The sequence below is a fragment of the Lepidochelys kempii genome, chromosome 8, assembly GCF_965140265.1.
Source record: "Lepidochelys kempii isolate rLepKem1 chromosome 8, rLepKem1.hap2, whole genome shotgun sequence".
In the NCBI taxonomy this organism is placed as follows: domain Eukaryota; kingdom Metazoa; phylum Chordata; order Testudines; family Cheloniidae; genus Lepidochelys; species Lepidochelys kempii.
The window spans coordinates 42,177,717-42,197,953 of NC_133263.1; the positions used below are offsets into that span (position 1 = coordinate 42,177,717).

The 20,237-nt window shown below is 49.2% G+C and overlaps 1 protein-coding gene across 1 annotated transcript in view; it reads right to left on the reverse strand.

Annotated features, from left to right (window-relative positions):
- The window catches only part of DDR2 (discoidin domain receptor tyrosine kinase 2), a 143,959-nt gene that overhangs the window by 43,518 nt on the left and 80,204 nt on the right, over positions 1–20,237 (reverse strand). The window contains exons 7-12 of the mRNA XM_073356221.1: positions 19,591–19,774; positions 18,639–18,882; positions 17,659–17,721; positions 4,808–4,938; positions 3,974–4,184; positions 2,248–2,471 (exon numbers count right to left, since the gene is read on the reverse strand). Coding sequence (XP_073212322.1) covers positions 2,248–2,471; positions 3,974–4,184; positions 4,808–4,938; positions 17,659–17,721; positions 18,639–18,882; positions 19,591–19,774 — 1,057 coding nt within the window. The remainder of the gene's footprint in view (positions 1–2,247; positions 2,472–3,973; positions 4,185–4,807; positions 4,939–17,658; positions 17,722–18,638; positions 18,883–19,590; positions 19,775–20,237) is intronic.

A 20,237-nucleotide genomic window follows, 5' to 3' on the forward strand; every position in this document is an offset into this window, starting at 1 on the left:
CCGAGAATAACTATAGGCATTTCAACATCCCCAACAGTAATTTTCTGGTCTGGGAAGTAAGTCCCTTCCTGCAGCTGTTCAAACAGACCAGAGTTCCTGAAGATGCGAGCGTCATGCACCTTTCCCAGCCATCCCACGTTGATGTCAGTGAAACGTCCCTTGTGATCCACCAGTGCTTGCAGCACTTTTGAAAAGTACCCCTTGCGGTTTACGTACTCGCCGGCTTGGTGTTCCGGTGCCAAGATAGGGATATGGGTTCTGTCCATGGCCCCACCACAGTTAGGGAATCCCATTGCAGCAAAGCCATCCGCTATGACCTGCACATTTCCCAAAGTCACTACCCTTGATAGCAGCTGGTCAATCATTGCATTGGCTACTTGCAGCACAGCAGCCCCCACAGTAGATTTGCCCACTCCAAACTGGTTCCCGACTGACTGGTAGCTGTCGGGCATTGCAAGCTTCCACAGGGCTATGGCCACTCGCATCTCAACTGTAAGGGCTGCTCTCATTTTGATGTCTTTGTGCTTCTGGGCAGGGGACAGCAAGTCACAAAGTTCCATGAAAGTGGCCCTATGCATACGAAAGTTTCTCAGCCACTGGAAATCATCCAATACCTGCAACACTATGCGGTCTCACCAGTCTGTGCTTGTTTCCCGGGCCCAGAATCGGCGTTCCATGGCACGAACATGGCCCAACACCACCATGATCTCCCAATCGCCACATGCCATGCCGTCTGTGGCCATGTCCTCATCATTACCATAATCGCGTTGTTGTCGCTTCTTCGCCCGGTTTTGCAGTTTTGCACATAGTGCTGGATAATGTGCGAGGTATTTACAATGGTAAAAACTGCAGCAGAGATCTGATCAGGCTCCATGGCTATGGCGCCTGCACAGGTAATCCTGGAAAAAGGGCGCGAAACATAGGAGAGCAGAGTGGCAGCGGAAGCTGAGCTGTTCAGTTCACGGTAGCCGAACAAAGTCTGAAAATGGTTGTCTTCTGTAGCTTTCACGGAGGTGGGAGCCCAGGACAGACAGCATGGAGAAGCTTGGAAGCATGGCAATAGCGGGAGAGCAGAGTTGGCAGCAGAAGCTGTGCTGTTCGGTTCATGATGGCCGAGCAGGGTTGGCAGCGGAAGAATTCGATGAGGAAGAGAAAGAGTAGATAGTAGAGATTATATAGGAAGATGAGTGGAAATGAGAGGTGGATTCATAGTAGCAGGAGAGCAGTGGTGCACCACCTGCTGAAAGCAGTATGGCGTCTGCACGCCAAAAAGGTGCGAAACGATTGTCTGCCGTAGCTTTCTGATGACGCACACCCAGAAACACCCGCGAGAATGTTTTTGCCCAAACATACACTGGGAGTTTAACCCAGAATTCCAATGGGCGACAAGGACTGTGGGATAGCTACCCACAGTGCACCAATACGACATTCGATGCTAGCCTTGGTACTGTGGACGCACTCTGCCGAATTCACGCGCTTTAGTGGGGACACAGAAGATCGAATGTATAAAATGGCTTCCAAAAATTCGAATAGAATAATTTTTTTGAAATAATTTTGTACTGTAGACATACCCTCAATGTAAAGCATGAAGAGTTAACAGTTTTCTGCCAAAGGATGTTTATTCACCTCTCTCTGTGGGTCCACATGTAATTTAAGGATTGTAGGTTAATGCAATGGTAGTCATTGACATACCAAGTTGGGGGGAGGGGAGGGATGTGAAGTCAGCGGGAAGGCAGCACACTGGAGAGCAAGCTACAGGGGTTATCATGACTCATGGTACAAACAATGAACTTTGGGGATATAATTAGAAGGCAAAGACAACACCCCTTTATCCTGCACCTAGGAAATAATTGGGCAGCACATTTTACAGTCATGGGCATTTGTTCAGCACTTACTTAAAGGGACCAATACCACCTTTTGAACAACAATACATCACTTCTTGCAGCATCGAGCTGGGCCCTGGAGATCCCCCATCCCAGGTACTGACTGAGGCTCATTCAGCTTAGCTTTCAAGAAACAACCCCACCGCACCCCAAAGTGGTTCTGCTGCAGGCTACCTGCATACAGCAGGTGACTCACCAGAGATCCCCTTATCTCCTTCAGCACCAGGGTGTACTTTTCTCTGGTGGTGGAAGAACACTGTTGTCATTGGCTGTGTTCCAGCAGGACTCTGGTCCATCCTAACAACTGCACAAAGGAGCAGACAGGACTTGGAGAGAATGTAAGAGCCCATGACAAGACACTCACCTCCCCAAACTGGCCTTCTCCAAGCTTCTCCTTGAAGGTTAGCAGTTTTCTAGGGAACTCTTCCACAGCCACATCCTTGCCAGAGAGCAGGTCCATAGTGATGGCAGGCACGGAGTAGGTGTTGCTGCCTGTAACCCCCTGCAGATTCACAATGTCAGCCTCCGCGTAATGGGGGACTCCCTCGGGGCCACTTGGCTGGGCGGGTTTGAGGACTCCACTGCAGCCTGGGAAGAAAAGAGCACAAGAGCACCTCAGATACTCAGCACTTTTCCCCTGGAGCCCAAGTCACATAGAGAATGCTCTGGGCCATCTGCTTTCCCAGATGCCAGGTGAGGACAGACCAGGCTTTGGGGGAGCTTAAAGGGGTCTGAGACCTGTACAGTCTTCTCAGCTCCCTGAAACTTCACTCCAAGTTTCCAGGCCCAGTTATGATTGTTGCCATGGGTGACAAGGGGAGAGAGGGGAAGCCAGTAGCATCCTCATCCAGAACTTGTGCCCCGTGTTCAGAAGGCATCAGCAAACTCTTCAAATCCACGGCTGGGAGCAGTTCTAATTGTTCCTTCCTATGCAACTGACTTTGCATTTGTCAATATTAAATTTCAGTCTGACATCATGCTGCCCGTTCCCCCAGCCTGGTTAAATCCCTGGGAAGTTCCTCCTCCAGTCCTGGCTAATCTGAAAAGGGGCAGTGTGGGCTATCAGACAGGACACTGTGATGCAGGAAACATGTTCTATGCCTGGCTCTGCTGCTGGGTGATCTTGGGAGAGTCACTGCCCTACTCTGTCCCTCAGTTTCCCCAAGTGTAAAATGAAGATAATGAATGATACTGAACTGCTTGGTAAAATGCTTTGAGGTCTCCAGATGGAAAGTCCTAGCTATGAGCTATGTATTACTATTAAATAATTTTATCATTTGCACATTTTGCCACTTCACTTTTCCAGATCTTTGATAAACAGGTAACTAACCAACACAGCACAAATGTCAAATTCCATATTAAGCTGAAATACTTGCAGTCTGAACTGTCTTAGTCACAGACTTATTTCACTAAAAACAGACTGCACATGGCAAGGGCAAATTCAAATTTTGTAATGAAATAAAATACACAGCTCATCTTAACACGGCTCAGGGAGACTGGGCCTAGGACTGGGATAGGGGACTGGGACCTCTAGGCTGTTGGTTCAAATTTACCCCAGGTTGGTATTGGTCTAAAGTCACTCCCACTGGGATGGCTGTTGTGTGATACGATTCCCATGTGATGTGAAATGGTTTCACTCCATTTCCCAGTGGATGCATGACTAGTCCTGGTTGAAATGTTTCTGTCTAAACTGTTGATGTAATCCAACCAAAAAGACCACCCTATAGAGGAGGCACACTCAACAACAACTCCCATGAGGCACTACGGCAGTATTTTCAAGCCAAAATGTTTTGGCTGAAAATTTTCAATTTTTGAGTTTGCACAGAAAAAAATACACATTTTCTGCAAGGGAACTTTTTTGTTTGTGCCCAACTATACACATGACCCTAAAAATGGCTCCACCACAAGTGTCAGTGTGAGCACGTGCTCCTTGCTAGCAGATCAAGGATGGAGTGAGACTGAATGCCACTACTACCCCCGACTGAATGCCTCCGGAGCAGGCATAGCAGGGTATTGCAGGAGCACTCTGCTGCTCATTGTTTGCTCAAACAACGCTGTGTTAGCCATAGAACTTGCTTGTTAATTCTCACCTGCCTCTTCGTCTCCTGGGGCAAACTCTGGCAGTTTGCGGATCAACCGCGAGGGCTCCTGGTAGTCTGGGCCCAGGGGGAAGATACGGTCATAGGTGGAGTTGGACTCCTGCTCACTGGACGAGGAGGAGTGGTTGTGGTTGAACATACTGGATTCGCTAGGCAGGGAGAGGCTGACGGTCATTTCATCGTCCAGCATCCGACGAGACGCCTGAGAGATGGGGACGCAGAAGGAGAAAGTACAGGGACACAGCAAAGGACATTCCTCACTCTGGACAAACAGTGGACCAAAGCAGCAAGACAAATCATGTGGGCCAAAAGGTCCTGTTTGGCAGCCCTGCCTGGTTAACCTTCCTGTTAACCAGGCAGGGCTGCCGAATCCAGGGGCGGCTGGGGAACAGTCCCCTGAACCATGGGGGAGGGGAGAGGAGGAGGGAGCTGCCAGGGGACCCCACGAGGAGGGAGGCGCCCAGGGCCCAGGCCCCAGCCCAAGCCTGAATGTCTACACAACAATTTTACAGCCATGAACCCCGTGTCCTGCAAGCCCAAGTCATCTGATCTGGGCCAGCTGTGGCCATGTCATGGATCTTTTATTCCAGTGTAGAAGCACCCTCAGTGGCTAGATGAAATTAGCCTGCACAAGCAGGTCCATGCGCTTGACTGTGAGCTTCAGGGGGGATGCATGTGGTGCACATCCCCAGCTAGGCCTCACCCTGAACAAACTCCATTACTGTCAGGGCTGTGCTGACGTCACCAGAGGGGCTGATGTGCAGCCGCAAGACTGAACCTAGTACTGGCAGAGCCCTTACAAAGAAGTCTCCAGGATCTGCTCACCTTCTCCAGCATTTTTTGCCAGAACTGCCTCCACAGGATGATGACTATGATGGCCACCAGGATGAAGATGATTGCCACCAGGCAGCCAATCAGGATGCGTGTGTTGCTGTCATCCACCTTGAGGGTTGGATCTGCCAGCAGACAGGAGAGAGCAGAAGTTGGTGATGTTGGGAGGCTGGGTTTAACTTGGATTCTCATTGGAAACATATATCTCAGTCACTGGCAAGTCTATTTGGCTGTTAATTCCGGGCTCACCATCCCTACAGGGGCAATGATGAGTTTACCTCTGTCCACAGCCAGAAGCAGTGCATAACTGCACCACCCCAAAGTACTCTGCACTTCACTGCGTCCTTGGTTCCCTGTTTGCCAGCCTATCCTTGCCAGGAGCAGACAACAGCAGCACAGCTCTGTTGGCCAGCATCCTGGGGGTTACCGCCAATGCTTTGTCCATTTTCCATCCCTCTGTGCAAGAGGAGGCACAGCTGGGTGGAGCCTGCTCTCCGCCCTGTACATTGACTGGGGATGTGAGTGCAGGGATGCATAGGGCCAGAGACAGTCCTGCCCTCTAGGAGGCACTTCTGTGCTGGCCCCTGCTGCACTAGTGCAGCTCATCCCTTCTGTGGCCATGGAGCCTGGGACACGCAGGATTGCGAGACCGTAACTAACAATTCGAGACTCCCCATCACCACACTCATGTGACTCTCTCACATGGTCAAAGCCCAGGGTACACACTGCTCTTCATTTTGCAGCCACAACCCTGGACTCTGTAACATCCTGACATAACAGACTAGAAAGTCTGTGAAAACTTCATTTTAACGAAAAAGGAGGCAATTAATGAACTGACTATGGAAATAACTGCACTGACTGTGCCCATTATGCCCTGTGCTATTCTTGTTGATATTACATTCGTTGCTTCAGACGGTTCCCACATCTTTATTGTTCAACGTGCCACTGCATTAACACCACATAACTGCAGCGCAGAGGGTGTCTGAAGAAGAGCTGGAAGCAGAATGGGTTGAAACCCAGAACTTCTGTTCTGCAGGAAAATTTGACATTCAAAAAAAATTATAAACAGAAGTTGAAATGAGATTATATATAAAGAGTAGAAAAGTTGAAAATGTTTTGACTATTATGATGCCATGTCATAATAGGTCATTTGCAATATTGTTGTAGCAGCTGTGTTAGTCCCAGGAAATGAGAGAAACAAAGGGATGAGATAAGAGGAGGTTACTTACATGTAACTGGAGGTTCTTCGAGATGTGTGTGGTCCTTATCTGTATTCCAAATGTGGGTGCGTATGCGCGCCATGCACCAGAGCTGGAAGCTTTTCTTAGCAGTGTCCATTGACCCACATGTTCATTGTGCATCCCTTTGTGCTCACAGACAAGGGTCTAAGAGGCCATACAGGTCGACGCCCCTCCAGTGACCCTATTAGCTCTGAGTAGTCCAGTCCACAGCAGAGGGGATGGAGGGTGGGTATTGGAATACAAACTGGGACCACACATCCCAAAGAACCTCCAATTACAGGTAAGTAACCTCCTCTTCTTTGAGTGATGGTCCCTATATGTATTCCAACTGTGGAGGAGTAGTGATCAGTGTGGAGGTGGGTGCAAGGAAGAGAGGAAATGCAGCCTGTAGTACAGTACGGCCCACTGCAGTGTCCTCAGCCACCCTTTGAGTGATGGCACAGTGGGATGTGAACGTGTGTACAGAGCGCCATGTCACTACAGGAAATGTCTTGCCACAAGATGTCCACCAGGCAGGTTGATGTGGTTGCTTGTGCTCACACAGAGTGCGTTGTAACTCTATCAAGCAGCAGTACGATGGCTAGCAGGTGCATCCGTGAATGCTGCATGGAGACCCATTTGGAGATTCCTTAGAGGCAAGGGCTTGGCCCTTGGACTGGTCAGCGATGGCCACAAACAGTTTCATCGATTCATGAAAGGCGGAAGTCCCTGTTGAGGTAGAATGCTACTGCACAGTGGATGTCGAGGGAGTGCAGGATCCTGTCTGCATGGGAGAGAGTGGCTTGGGACAGAAGACAAGGAGGTGGACGGCCTGATTGAGGTGGAACTCCACCACCACCTTTGGGAGGAACTTAGGGTGAAGCCATAAGGACACTTTATCCTTCTGGAATACAGTGTAAGGGGGGCAGTTAGCCATCAGGGCTGCCAGTTCACTGACTCATCTAGTTGAGGTAATGGCCACTAGGAACATCACCTTCATGGAGTGATAGGAGAGGGAGCACGTTGCCATTTGTGAGGACGGACAAAACGAGATTGAGGTCCCATGTAGGTGTGGGCTGGAGTACTGGCAGGAAGGTATTGAGGAGACCCTTCATGAAATGGACAGTGGAGGGGTACATAACAGAGGTGCCATCCACAGAGGGAGAAAGACATTAAGTGCTGCCAGGTGGACCCGTGTAGAGCTGAGGGCAAGGCTCATCATTTTGAGCCCAAGGAGGTAAACGAGGATGATAGCTATGGATATCGTACTCAGTGGGTGGTGATGGCAGTAAGTTCTATGGCCCCCTTGAGGAGCAGAGCATCCACTTGTTGTTGGAGGATGGGTTCCCAGGGGAAGTCTGGCCTGGGGAGCGATGAGGGGGAAAACAAGAGGAATTCTATGGGAGTATCCATGATGGATAATCTCCAGTACCTGACTGTCCATGGTGATTTTGCATCAGTTGTGGCAGAACAGAGCAAGACAGTCCCCAAAGATAATATTGGGCACTCTGGAAGGCATCGGGGGGAGGTTCGCAGTTCTTGACCTGCATGTCAAAACTGCTGTTTTGACTGCTGCTTGTTTGGGGTCAAGGTGGTGGTTGTGGTGGAGGCGGGGAGTGTTATGTGCGGTGCTGTCTATGTGGTACCACCTGTTGGCACTGGTAGTAGGGCAGGTAGGGGGAGGGTGGTCAGGGATGGAACGGTTGCTGTAGCTGCCTGCATCTTGGGACCGGGATGTAAATGCCAAGGGACCTGAGTGTGGCCTGAGAGTCCTTCAGGGAATGGAGGGAACTGTCAATCTGGTCAGTGACTAGTTTGTGCTCCTCAAAGGGGAGGTCCTCAATAGTGTTTTGGGCCTCCCTGAAGAATCCGGACAGTTGCGGCCAGTCGTCAGAGAGTGAGAGGACATGTTGGCCACATCCACAGTGGCCTAGAGGCCCTTTGTACACCAGTCACCCCTTGTCCACCAGGCCTGGAATTGCTGCTGTTGGCGTGGTGGCAGCTTGTCCTTGAACTCTGCTAGCCTATTACAGCTGAAGTCCTATTTGGCTAGCAAAGCCTGATAACTGGCAATGCAGAACTGCAGTCCCACTGTGGAGTTGATTTTCCTGCTGCTTTGTCTGGGGGAGTAGGTTTTTGTAGGTGCTGTTGTGCCCACTTTGCTGCTGCACAAGAGAGTTGGGGAAGGCGGTAAAATCATCCGGAGCAAGTCCTGGTATTGGTCATCAATCCGGGAGAATAAGCGCCTTGTTCAATGAGGAAGCAGCAGCAGTGTGGACCAGCAGTACTGGTTCTACATCTTCCTCCTCCTCCTCATAAAAGGCCATCCTCAGTAGAGATCCCAGGGCACCCAGAATGGCCAAAACAAAGGGTCCCTGGGCATAAGTGGGTGTCATGGCTAACGGTACCAGGCCTCCGCAGGGGGATCATAAGCCAGGGGGTATGGCAGTCTTGGTTGTGATTCTGGGCTCAGATGGGGTATAAGCGAGAACAAGGGTTCTGACTCTGAGAGGCCCTCAGACTCCAAAGATGGTTCCAGGAACAGGGGGGACCATGGGTACCACAGGCCTGTGATGCACCAATGGGGTGTGTGTGACGTTATTAATATGAACTGTGACCAAATAGATCGTTGTTGCAACCAAGGTCCTATAGTGGCACCAAATCGTGTACAAAGGAGGTCAAGTAAGGTGTCTATGACAAGGCTATGATTTACTGGTTATGATGATTTACTGGCTATGATTTACTGGTTATGGGGGTTCCACGACCACCACCCCCAAGAGGAGAAGGCGGGTGGTGGTGGTCGGGGACTTTCTCCTCCGGGGGACTGAGTCATCTATCTGCCGCCCTGACCGGGAAAACCGAGAAGTCTGCTGCTTGCCAGGGGCTAAGATTCGTGATGTGACGGAGAGACTGCCGAGACTCATCAAGCCCTCGGATCGCTACCCCTTCCTGCTTCTCCACGTGGGCACCAATGATACTGCCAAGAATGACCTTGAGCGGATCACTGCGGACTATGTGGCTCTAGGAAGAAGAATAAAGGAGTTGGAGGCGCAAGTGGTGTTCTCGTCCATCCTCCCCGTGGAAGGAAAAGGCCTAGGTAGGGAGCGTCGAATCGTGGAAGTCAACGAATGGCTACGCAGATGGTGTCGGAGAGAAGGCTTTGGTTTCTTTGACCATGGGATGGTGTTCCATGAAGGAGGAGTGCTGGGTAGAGACGGGCTCCATCTTACGAAGAGAGGGAAGAGCATCTTTGCCAGCAGGCTGGCTAACCTAGTGAGGAGGGCTTTAAACTAGGTTCACCGGGGAAAGGAGACCAAAGCCCTGAGGTAAGTGGGAAAGCGGGATACCGGGAGGAAGCACAGGCAGGAATGTCTGTGAGGGGAGGGCTCCTGCCTCATACTGGCAATGAGGGGCGATCAACAGGTTATCTCAAGTGCTTATATACAAATGCACAAAGCCTTGGAAACAAGCAGGGAGAACTGGAGGTCCTGGTGATGTCAAGGAACTATGACGTGATCGGAATAACAGAGACTTGGTGGGATAACTCATATGACTGGAGTACTGTCATGGATGGTTATAAACTGTTCAGGAAGGACAGGCAGGGCAGAAAAGGTGGGGGAGTAGCACTGTATGTAAGGGAGCAGTATGACTGCTCAGAGCTCCGGTACGAAACTGCAGAAAAACCTGAGTGTCTCTGGATTAAGTTTAGAAGTGTGTGCAACAAGAGTGATGTAGTGGTAGGAGTCTGCTATAGACCACCGGACCAGGGGGATGAGGTGGATGAGGCTTTCTTCCGGCAGCTCACGGAAGCTACTAGATCGCATGCCCTGATTCTCATGGGTGACTTTAATTTTCCTGATATCTGCTGGGAGAGCAATACAGCGGTGCATAGACAATCCAGGAAGTTTTTGGAAAGCGTAGGGGACAATTTCCTGGCGCAAGTGCTAGAGGAGCCAACTAGGGGGGGTGCTTTTCTTGACCTGCTGCTCACAAACCGGGTAGAATTAGTGGGGGAAGCAAAAGTGGATGGGAATCTGGGAGGCAGTGACCATGAGTTGGTTGAGTTCAGGATCCTGACGCAGGGAAGAAAGGTAAGCAGCAGGATACGGACCCTGGACTTCAGGAAAGCAGACTTCGACTCCCTCAGGGAACGGATGGCCAGGATCCCCTGGGGGACTAACTTGAAGGGGAAAGGAGTCCAGGAGAGCTGGCTGTATTTCAAGGAATCCCTGTTGAGGTTACAGGGACAAACCATCCCGATGAGTCGAAAGAATAGTAAATATGGCAGGCGACCAACTTGGCTTAATGGTGAAATCCTAGCGGATCTTAAACATAAAAAAGAAGCTTACAAGAAGTGGAAGGTTGGACATATGACCAGGGAAGAGTATAAAAATATTGCTCGGGCATGTAGGAATGTTATCAGGAGGGCCAAATCGCACCTGGAGCTGCAGCTAGCCAGAGATGTCAAGAGTAACAAGAAGGGTTTCTTCAGGTATGTTGGCAACAAGAAGAAAGCCAAGGAATGTGTGGGCCCCTTACTGAATGAGGGAGGCAACCTAGTGACAGAGGATGTGGAAAAAGCTAAGGTACTCAATGCTTTTTTTGCCTCTGTTTTCACTAACAAGGTCAGCTCCCAGACTACTGCGCTGGGCATCACAAAATGCGGAAGAGATGGCCAGCCCTCTGTGGAGATAGAGGCGGTTAGGGACTATTTAGAAAAGCTGGACGTGCACAAGTCCATGGGGCCGGACGAGTTGCATCCGAGAGTGCTGAAGGAATTGGCGGCTGTGATTGCAGAGCCACTGGCCATTATCTTTGAAAACTCGTGGCGAACCGGGGAAGTCCCGGATGACTGGAAAAAGGCTAATGTAGTGCCAATCTTTAAAAAAGGGAAGAAGGAAGATCCTGGGAACTACAGGCCAGTCAGCCTCACCTCAGTCCCTGGAAAAATCATGGAGCAGGTCCTCAAAGAATCAATCCTGAAGCACTTGCATGAGAGGAAAGTGATCAGGAACAGCCAGCATGGATTCACCAAGGGAAGGTCATGCCTGACTAATCTAATCGCCTTTTATGATGAGATTACTGGTTCTGTGGATGAAGGGAAAGCAGTGGATGTATTGTTTCTTGACTTTAGCAAAGCTTTTGACACGGTCTCCCATAGTATTCTTGTCAGCAAGTTAAGGAAGTATGGGCTGGATGAATGCACTATAAGGTGGGTAGAAAGCTGGCTAAATTGTCGGGCTCAACGGGTAGTGATCAATGGCTCCATGTCTAGTTGGCAGCCGGTATCAAGTGGAGTGCCCCAAGGGTCGGTCCTGGGGCCGGTTTTATTCAATATCTTCATAAATGATCTGGAGGATGGTGTGGATTGCACTCTCAGCAAATTTGCGGATGATACTAAACTGGGAGGAGTGGTAGATACGCTGGAGGGGAGGGATAGGATACAGAAGGACCTAGACCAATTGGAAGATTGGGCCAAAAGGAATCTGATGAGGTTCAATAAGGATAAGTGCAGGGTCCTGCACTTAGGACGGAAGAACCCAATGCACAGCTACAGACTAGGGACCGAATGGCTAGGCAGCAGTTCTGCAGAAAAGGACCTAGGGGTGACAGTGGACGAGAAGCTGGATATGAGTCAGCAGTGTGCCCTTGTTGCCAAGAAGGCCAATGGCATTTTGGGATGTATAAGTAGGGGCATAGCGAGCAGATCGAGGGACGTGATCGTTCCCCTCTATTCGACATTGGTGAGGCCTCATCTGGAGTACTGTGTCCAGTTTTGGGCCCCACACTTCAAGAAGGATGTGGATAAATTGGAGAGAGTCCAGCGAAGGGCAACAAAAATGATTAGGGGACTGGAACACATGAGTTATGAGGAGAGGCTGAGCGAGCTGGGATTGTTTAGCCTGCAGAAGAGAAGAATGAGGGGGGATTTGATAGCTGCTTTCAACTACCTGAAAGGGGGTTCCAAAGAGGATGGCTCTAGACTGTTCTCAATGGTAGCAGATGACAGAACGAGGAGTAATGGTCTCAAGTTGCAGTGGGGGAGGTTTAGATTGGATATTAGGAAAAACTTTTTCACTAAGAGGGTGGTGAAACACTGGAATGCGTTACCTAGGGAGGTGGTAGAATCTCCTTCCTTAGAGGTTTTTAAGGTCAGGCTTGACAAAGCCCTGGCTGGGATGATTTAACTGGGAATTGGTCCTGCTTTGAGCAGGGGGTTGGACTAGATGACCTTCTGGGGTCCCTTCCAACCCTGATATTCTATGATTCTATGATTCTATGATGTTATCTGAATGCATGTATCATTTTGTATTTAAAGTACTGGCTCTACACTACCTGTATTTCAAACTTGTGCTGTGCTTCTGGGTGACACCCCGGACAATTTGGCATCAGCACAGCCTAGCCTGCTTGATGGCCTATTAAGAACCATCAGCTATACAACTGACCCATTGAGAGAAGGCAGAGACACCTTGTGACTCAGCCAGAGATGCAGAGACATGCCTATGGACAGAACTCTGAGGCTTTTCATGTCATGTGCTGGGTAGCTTGTGTTTGGAACAAAGGAAGCACAAACCACAGGGCAAAAGGACTATAAAAGGCAGCTGCATCATCTCCATTTTGTTTTCAATCCTGCTTCTTACTTCTGGAGGAACTTTGCTACAAACTGAAGCTCTGAAGAAAGGACTGAATGACCCATCCCAGCTCTGGATGTACTCCAGAGACTTGATTTGAACCTGAAGTTTATTCCATCACTGCTACAAGCCTGAACGAAGAACTTTGCCATTACTGTATGTAACGGATTCCATTTAACCAGTTTTAACTCTCATGTATATTTCTTTCTTTTTATGAATAAACCTTTAGACTCTAAAGGATTGGCAACAGCGTGATTTGTGGGTGAGCTCTGACTGGTATATTGAGCTGGGTCTAAGGCTTGGGCCTTTGGGATCGGGAGAACCTTTTTTTTTTCCCCCCCAGTTTACTGGGATATTGGTTTTCATAACCAATCATCTCCATAAGGAGTGGTGCTGGTGGTGATACTGGGAAAGAAAGAATTAGTAGGGGAAGCAAAAGTGGATGGGAACCTGGGAGGCAGGGACCATGCGATGGTCAAGTTCAGGATCCTGACACAAGGAAGAAAGGAGAGCAGCAGAATGCGGACCCTGGACTTCAGAAAAGCAGACTTTGACTCCCTCAGGGAACTGATGGGCAGGTTCCCCTGGGAGAATAACATGAGGGGGAAAAGGAGTCCAGGAGAGCTAGCTGTATTTTAAAGAATCCTTGTTGAGGTTACAGGGACAAACCATCCCGATGTGTAGAAAGAATAGTAATATGGCAGGCGACCAGCTTGGCTTAACAGTGAAATCCTTGCTGATCTTAAACACAAAAAAAGACGCTTACAAGAAGTGGAAGATTGGACAAAGGGCCAGGGAAGAGTATAAAAATATTGCTTGGGCATGCAGGAGTGATATCAGGAAGGCCAAATCAGACCTGGAGTTGCAGCTAGCAAGAGATGTTAAGAGTAACAAGAAGGGTTTCTTCAGGTATGTTGGCAACAAGAAGAAAGTCAAGGAAAGTGTGGGCCCCTTACTGAATGAGGGAGGCAACCTAGTGACAGAGGATGTGGAAAAAGCTAATGGACTCAATGCTTTTTTTGCCTCTGCTTTCATGAACAAAGTCAGCTCCCAGACTGCTGCACTGGGCAGCACAGCATGGGTAGGAGGTGACCAGCCCTCTGTGAAGAAAGAAGTGGTTCAGGACTATTTAGAAAAGCTGGACAAGCACAAGTCCATGAGGCTGGATGCGCTGCATCCAAGAGTGCTAAAGGAGTTGGCGGATGTGACTGCTTAGCCATTGGCCATTATCGTTGAAAACTCATTGTGATCGGGGGAGGTCCCGGATGACTGGAAAAAGGCTACTGTAGTGCCCATCTTTAAAAAAGGGAAGAAGGAGGATCCTGGGAACTACAGGCTAGCCAGCCTCACCTCAGTCCCTAGAAAAATCATGGAGCAGGTCCTCAAGGAATCAATTCTGAAGCACTTAAAGAAGAGGAAAGTGATCAGGAACAGTCAGCATGGATTCACCAAGGGCAAGTCATGCCTGACTAATCTAATTGCCTTCTTTGACAAGATAACTGGCTCTGTGGATGAGGGGAAAGCAGTGGACATCTTATTCCTTGACTTTAGCAAAGCTTTTGACTCAGTCTCCCACAGTATTCTTGCCAGCAAGTTAAAGAAGTATGGGCTGGATGAATGGACTATAAAGTAGATAGAAAGCTGGCTAGATTGTCGGGCTCAATGGGTAGTGATCAATGGCTCCATGTCTAGTTGGCAGCCAGTATCAATTGGAGTGCCCCAAGTGTCGGTCCTGGGGCCGGTTTTGTTCAATATCTTCATTAATGATCTGGAGGATGGTGTGGATTGCACCCTCAGCAAGTTTGCAGATGACACTAAACTGGGAGGAGAGGTAGATACGCTGGAGGGTAGGGACAGGATACAGAGGGCCCTAGACAAATTAGAGGATTTGGCTAAAAGAAATCTGATGAGGTTCAACAAGGACAAGTGCAGAGTCCTGCACTTAGGATGGAAGAATCCCATGCACCGCTACAGACTAGGGACCGAATGGCTAGGCAGCAGTTCTGCGGAAAAGGAGTTACAGTGGAAAAAAAACTGGATATGAGTCAACAGTGTGTCCTTGTTGCCAAGAAGGCCAATGGTATTTTGGGCTGTTTAAGTAGGGGCATTGCCAGCAAATCGAGGGACGTGATCGTTCCTCTCTCTTTGAGGTTGGTGAGGCCTCATCTGGAGTACTGTGTCCAGTTTTGGGCCCCACACCACAAGAAAGATGTGGAAAAATTGGAAAGCAGCCAGCGGAGAGCAACAAAAATTATTAGGGTACTGGAACACATGACTTATGAGGAGATGCCGAGGGAACTGGGATTGTTTAGTCTGCGGAAGAGAAGAATGTGGGGGGATTGGATCGCTGCTTTCAACTACCTGAAAGGGGGTTCCAAAGAGGATGGATCTAGACTATTCTCAGTAGTAGCAGACGACAGAACGAGGAGTAATGGTCTCACATTGCAGTAGGGGAGGTTTAGGTTGGATATTAGGAAAAACTTTTTCACTAGGAGGGTGGTGAAACACTGGAATGCGTTACCTAGGGAGGTGGTAGAAACTCCTTCCTTAGAAGTTTTTAGGGTCAGGCTTGACAAAGCTCTGGCTGGGATGATTTAGTTGGGGATTGGTCCTGCGTTGAGCAGGTGGTTGGACTAAATGACCTCCTGAGGTCCCTTCCAACCCTGATAGTCTATGAAACTGAGGGAATTGCTTATATGACTTCTGGTTAGCCAGTAGGGTAAAACTGAAGTCCTCTCTGTTTGGGTGGATTGGTGTGTAAAGGTCCCCCAGTCTTGGACTGTAACTGCCGTGTTCTAAGCAATTTGTCCTGAATGGATACTCTCAGCGTCCTGCCAGAGGCTGCATCGTTACAATGTGCTTCTCCAGTAGCAGCAACAAAGGCTCGTCCACCGGAGAGGGGAGTACGGTGGTGGTTGGAGGTCTGGAAAGGGGTGCAGAATGTGGGTGCGGGAGGAGCGGCTCCTTCATCAAGAGGAGCAGCTCCAAGCATCCAGGAGTGCATGACGCCCCTCTGGGCATGCCCGAGGGCCCAGGCATTGTCCGCAGTGCCAGTCAATCTGAGGAGCTCCCAGACACTGAAGGGATGGGTGGTGCATGTGCCAGCGAGGGTATCACTGGATCCTGTTTGTGTTTTGCCTTGCCCTCAACATGGGGCAGGTTGGGTGCTGGGCAGGTGGGATTCGCATGTGACCTCTCACTCTATCTGGTCTGGGGAGGAAAAGCTGCACTTATGAGTGGTCAGGGCTGGGGATCTACTCTTATACCCATGTCCATGTTTTTTACCCTCATGGCGGGGCTTGTCTGTCGCCTTTGGTACTGACGGATCCAGGGCCTGGGAGGTACGTGGAGGGGAGCTCACCGCCAGTGACCGTCTCTATACTGGTGGTTCCAGATACGAGTGTACCCTTGGGCGCATGACTGCATCCACTGAGAACTTCCTGAGGCAAAGCTCTCATGCCTTCTGCGTTCAGGGCGGAAAAGACTTACAAACCGAACAGCGGGCTGTGAGGCAGTACAGGCAACACCGGTGCTCATTGCTCGCAGAAAATAAGCATGGGCAAGGGGCACAGTTCTCAAAGCCTGGAATCCCGGCCATAGTCCCAAGGGGAGGTTCTCCAAGGGGGGGGGGGGAGAATCTACACTAACAATTATCTATGAAGAACAATTATGAAACACTAAATACAGCTACGTACAACTATATACAGGAATGGAAAGTAGATCACTCTCTTAGCAAGCTAAGAGTGCACAGGAACAGTGGTTCCAACTCAGGCCATGCAGTGGTAATAGAGACCTGGAGAGGCATCAACCCACATGGCCTATTATACCCTCTGTTGACCCCCTCATGCTCACAGCTAACACTACTAAGAAAACCTTCCAACTCCAGTGCATGGCGCACATGTGCTCCCACATTTGGAATACATACAGCGACCATCACTTGAAGAATATCTTTTAATTGGACCAACTTAGATCTTACTTGGCCAAGACCGAATGGTAGGCTCTTCAGAAGTTGGTCCAACAACAGATATTACCTCACCCACCTTTGCTCTCTCACAATGTGTGATATCATTAATATTATAACATTTATAAAATATATTGTTTTTGTAATTTGTTTGGTAACTGGTATTTCCTATGTTAATGAATATGATATAATACAATGCATTATAAAAATTTGAAATAAGTCTTTTTGAAATTAAAATGTTGAAAATTTTCTAAACTTTTTCTAAATGAAATTTACTCAAACTTGAAAAGTTCTGATAGAAAAATGAGTCCATCGGAAAATTTCCAATCTGCTTTAGCTGGAGGTTTAAGCAATTTGTGATTGTGAAACAATCACATTAGCTGGATGGTTCTGATAAAATGATCAGCCATGAAAGAGTAAACGATGTTGTGTTAAAACCCCATTGAAGTGACTAGGGCAGTTCACACCTCTCCAAGCTATTGTTTCAAGATGCCTGCAGACTCAGGAAGACATTGCTTGGTTTGGGCCTGGAAGGTTACCTTTACAACCATTAGGGATGGAAACATTTTTTTTCCCCACTGAATCTCAGACTTAGGAGGACTGGTCCACAGTACGAGGCTCGCTGCACTACACATTTTGCATCTGTGGACTTATGGACTACATGGGGCCCTGGCCATGGAAGGCATTTCGATCCCATGGCAACGGATGACATCATACACATCTAGACAGACACCAGGGACTCATAAGCCACGTAATCATGTGAAAGGTGTTTCTATGCCCATGTCATCATGAAGTAGCACTTTGCCATATCGGAGTAATCTCTGGGTACTGCAGCAGCTGTTACTCTCAGACTGGAGGTGGTTTCTGGTGCCCTTATTCTAATAGGGTGGCATGTGTTTCAGGAATTCAGGGGGTCTATAGGAGGGCTGCATTTTATCCAGTGGCCAATCCTTCTTCGCAGGAATATGCCACCTCTGCAGACCTGATGGGGACCAGGCTCTTGAGCACACAGAATGTCCACATACCACATACCGTAAGTGGTGGGTGCTATGGGTGACTCAGGAGGGGCTCCAGAGTTGTTGTACATGGCTGCATCTAAGAAACAGAATTGAGAACAAGTCAGTGACGCTCACATGCCTGTGATAGCTGTTGTGAGGGCAGAATGGATTTTTCCCTGTGGCACTTAATTCATGTCACAGAACACCTGCTCGACTCTACCTGGCCCTGAAAAAGTTCCTAGCCCTCTCCAGCCCAGGTTACCACAACTCAGCCAAGTCTGAATTCTAAAGCCTCCAAGCACAAACCCACCATTAGGGGATTCCCACTGTATGGTGCTGCTCTCCTCAAAACCCTGTTCCTCCACAGGATGAATGCTTTAGCTACTGGTACCACAGTAGTCCCAGTACCCACTTTCCTTGGGTAAATAGGAAACTACTCTTCTCACTGCCTTGTAACACAGGAACAAGTGGATATCCCATGGAATTGAAAGGTGAGAAATTCCAAGCCAATAAAAAGAAATACCTTCCCCCCCCCCACACACACACACACCACATGATTAGATTGTGGAACTCACTGCCACAGGAAATCATTGGGGCAAAAAAATTTAACAAGATTCAAAAAGAGAGACTGGACATTTATATGGCTATCAAAAATATGCAGAATTACCATAATTCATTATAAACATTTGGGAAGGGACACTGAACCTCCTGCTTCTGGGCTTAAGCCTGTCTGTTAGTGACCAGGATGAGCCCTAATGTGGGTGCACATTATCCCCCATCAGCTACTACAGGGTTCTCATACCTTCCCCTTCAGCAGCTGTTTCTGGCTACTGTCAGGTACAGGAGACTAGATTAGAACCACCTGAGGTGCGATCCAGTCTGGCAGTTCCTACATTTCTATGGTCTAGAACAAATGGCACATCGCTTGGTACTCCCTAGACCTATACCTCCCTTGCTCCCTGACATGGATGCTGTGGCTTCCAGGTCCCCCATCCTCCCGCCTTTTGCCAGTACCTGACTGGAATGTAATCTCACTGAACATCATCCAGGTGTCAGCAAAGTAATACTGGCACTTGATGGCGCTGGCCATGCGATGAAGCAAGGGCACAGTGACGAACCGCGCACTGGGGTTGACGTCATCCAGCACCAGCACTGAGGAGATGGTGTTGGGCTCCCATTCATTGGCATCGGAGCGGAAATAGCACTGAACCTCCTTGAAGATCTTCACCCCCTTGGCAAACATGTTGTTGCAGTGCACCTGCATGGCAGCAACAGAGTCCCAGGTGAGCTCGACACCAGCACAGGCTGGCAACACCCACTGCCCAGGGCAACTCCATAGGATTCAGAGACCCTGGGATAGCCATGCAGGGAACCCTGTGCTCATTGCGGCCTGCCCTTGGTGGCACCCTCACCTAGAACCCTAGCTGGTCAAGGGGGCCCAGGAGGAAGGGGTGGGGGACATTTCCTTAGCATTTCATCATAGGAAACTTGTTACTGTCTGAGGTCACAAATGGAGTGAGTCTTTGGTCTCATTCCAGTCACTGGCTGACAGGTCATAGAAATATAGTGATTACAGACAGAAGTGGCCCTTTAGTCACCCACAGGCAGGGATAGTAAGTGGGGCAGCAGAGCAGGGCTGAGCAGAGCAGGAGCTGGTGGCTAGGGCCGAGGAGGCATGGTGCAGCTGAGAGGGCAGTGTAACATGCATAGAAGCTACAGCCAACATGTCTAGCTTTTCCTCACTCATGTTCACTATCCCTGACACAGCCCCCCGCCCAAAATGTAGGGCAGACTGTGTCCTAGACCCTAAGGCCTTGCATTGGCATTTTGTAAGGCACATGACAAAGTCACAGCCCTAGTGCCTTTCTAGAACGTGCCTTCTACAGCCGGGCCCATGTTCAGAGAGACAAGGCCACAAAAAGCCCTCACTGATGTTACCAAGAAAGGTGCCCCTGGAGCCACATACCTTCATGGTGGTGAAGTTTCTGATCCGATCAAATTCGAACATGATTTCAATGTAGCCCCCAGCAGCGCTTTCATTGCGCCACCCTACGTAGTCATAGCCAGGCCACATGTGGTACTCATGGGTCTGTGTGAAGTCATCCAGGCCAGAAACACCGTCCGTCAGCTGGCCCAGTCCCTCAGTCATGCTGGAAAGATACAAGGGGGCGTGAATCTTTTTTGGAGTCCACCCAAAAATCTTCCCGCTCTCTGCCTCCCACCTGTCGCCCCATCCCACCAGCAACTGGGGAGTGTAGAATGGATGGCCATTGTTCATAAATGCTTTAAAAAACTGGAGGCCTTTTTTCATTATAGCTTCTTAAAATCATTAAACTAACTCTTTCCTCACTGAGTCCCCTGAGAGCCATTGCAGCCTGTTTTAAACACAGCACTGGGCAACCTTCAGTGGTTTAGTAGAGTACTTGGCCTCACGTGCTCGTTTGTGTGCCATTAAAGAACCTGGATGGACAGAGGGAGGCAAGAAGGGTGGGACAGACAGACTAAAATGTTCAAACCTGGAAGTCTAAAGTTAGGCCCCTAAATAAAGAGGGCCTGATTTTGCAAGGTGCTCAGCACTTGCTGCTCCCATTAGGTCCACAGATCCCACTGTTA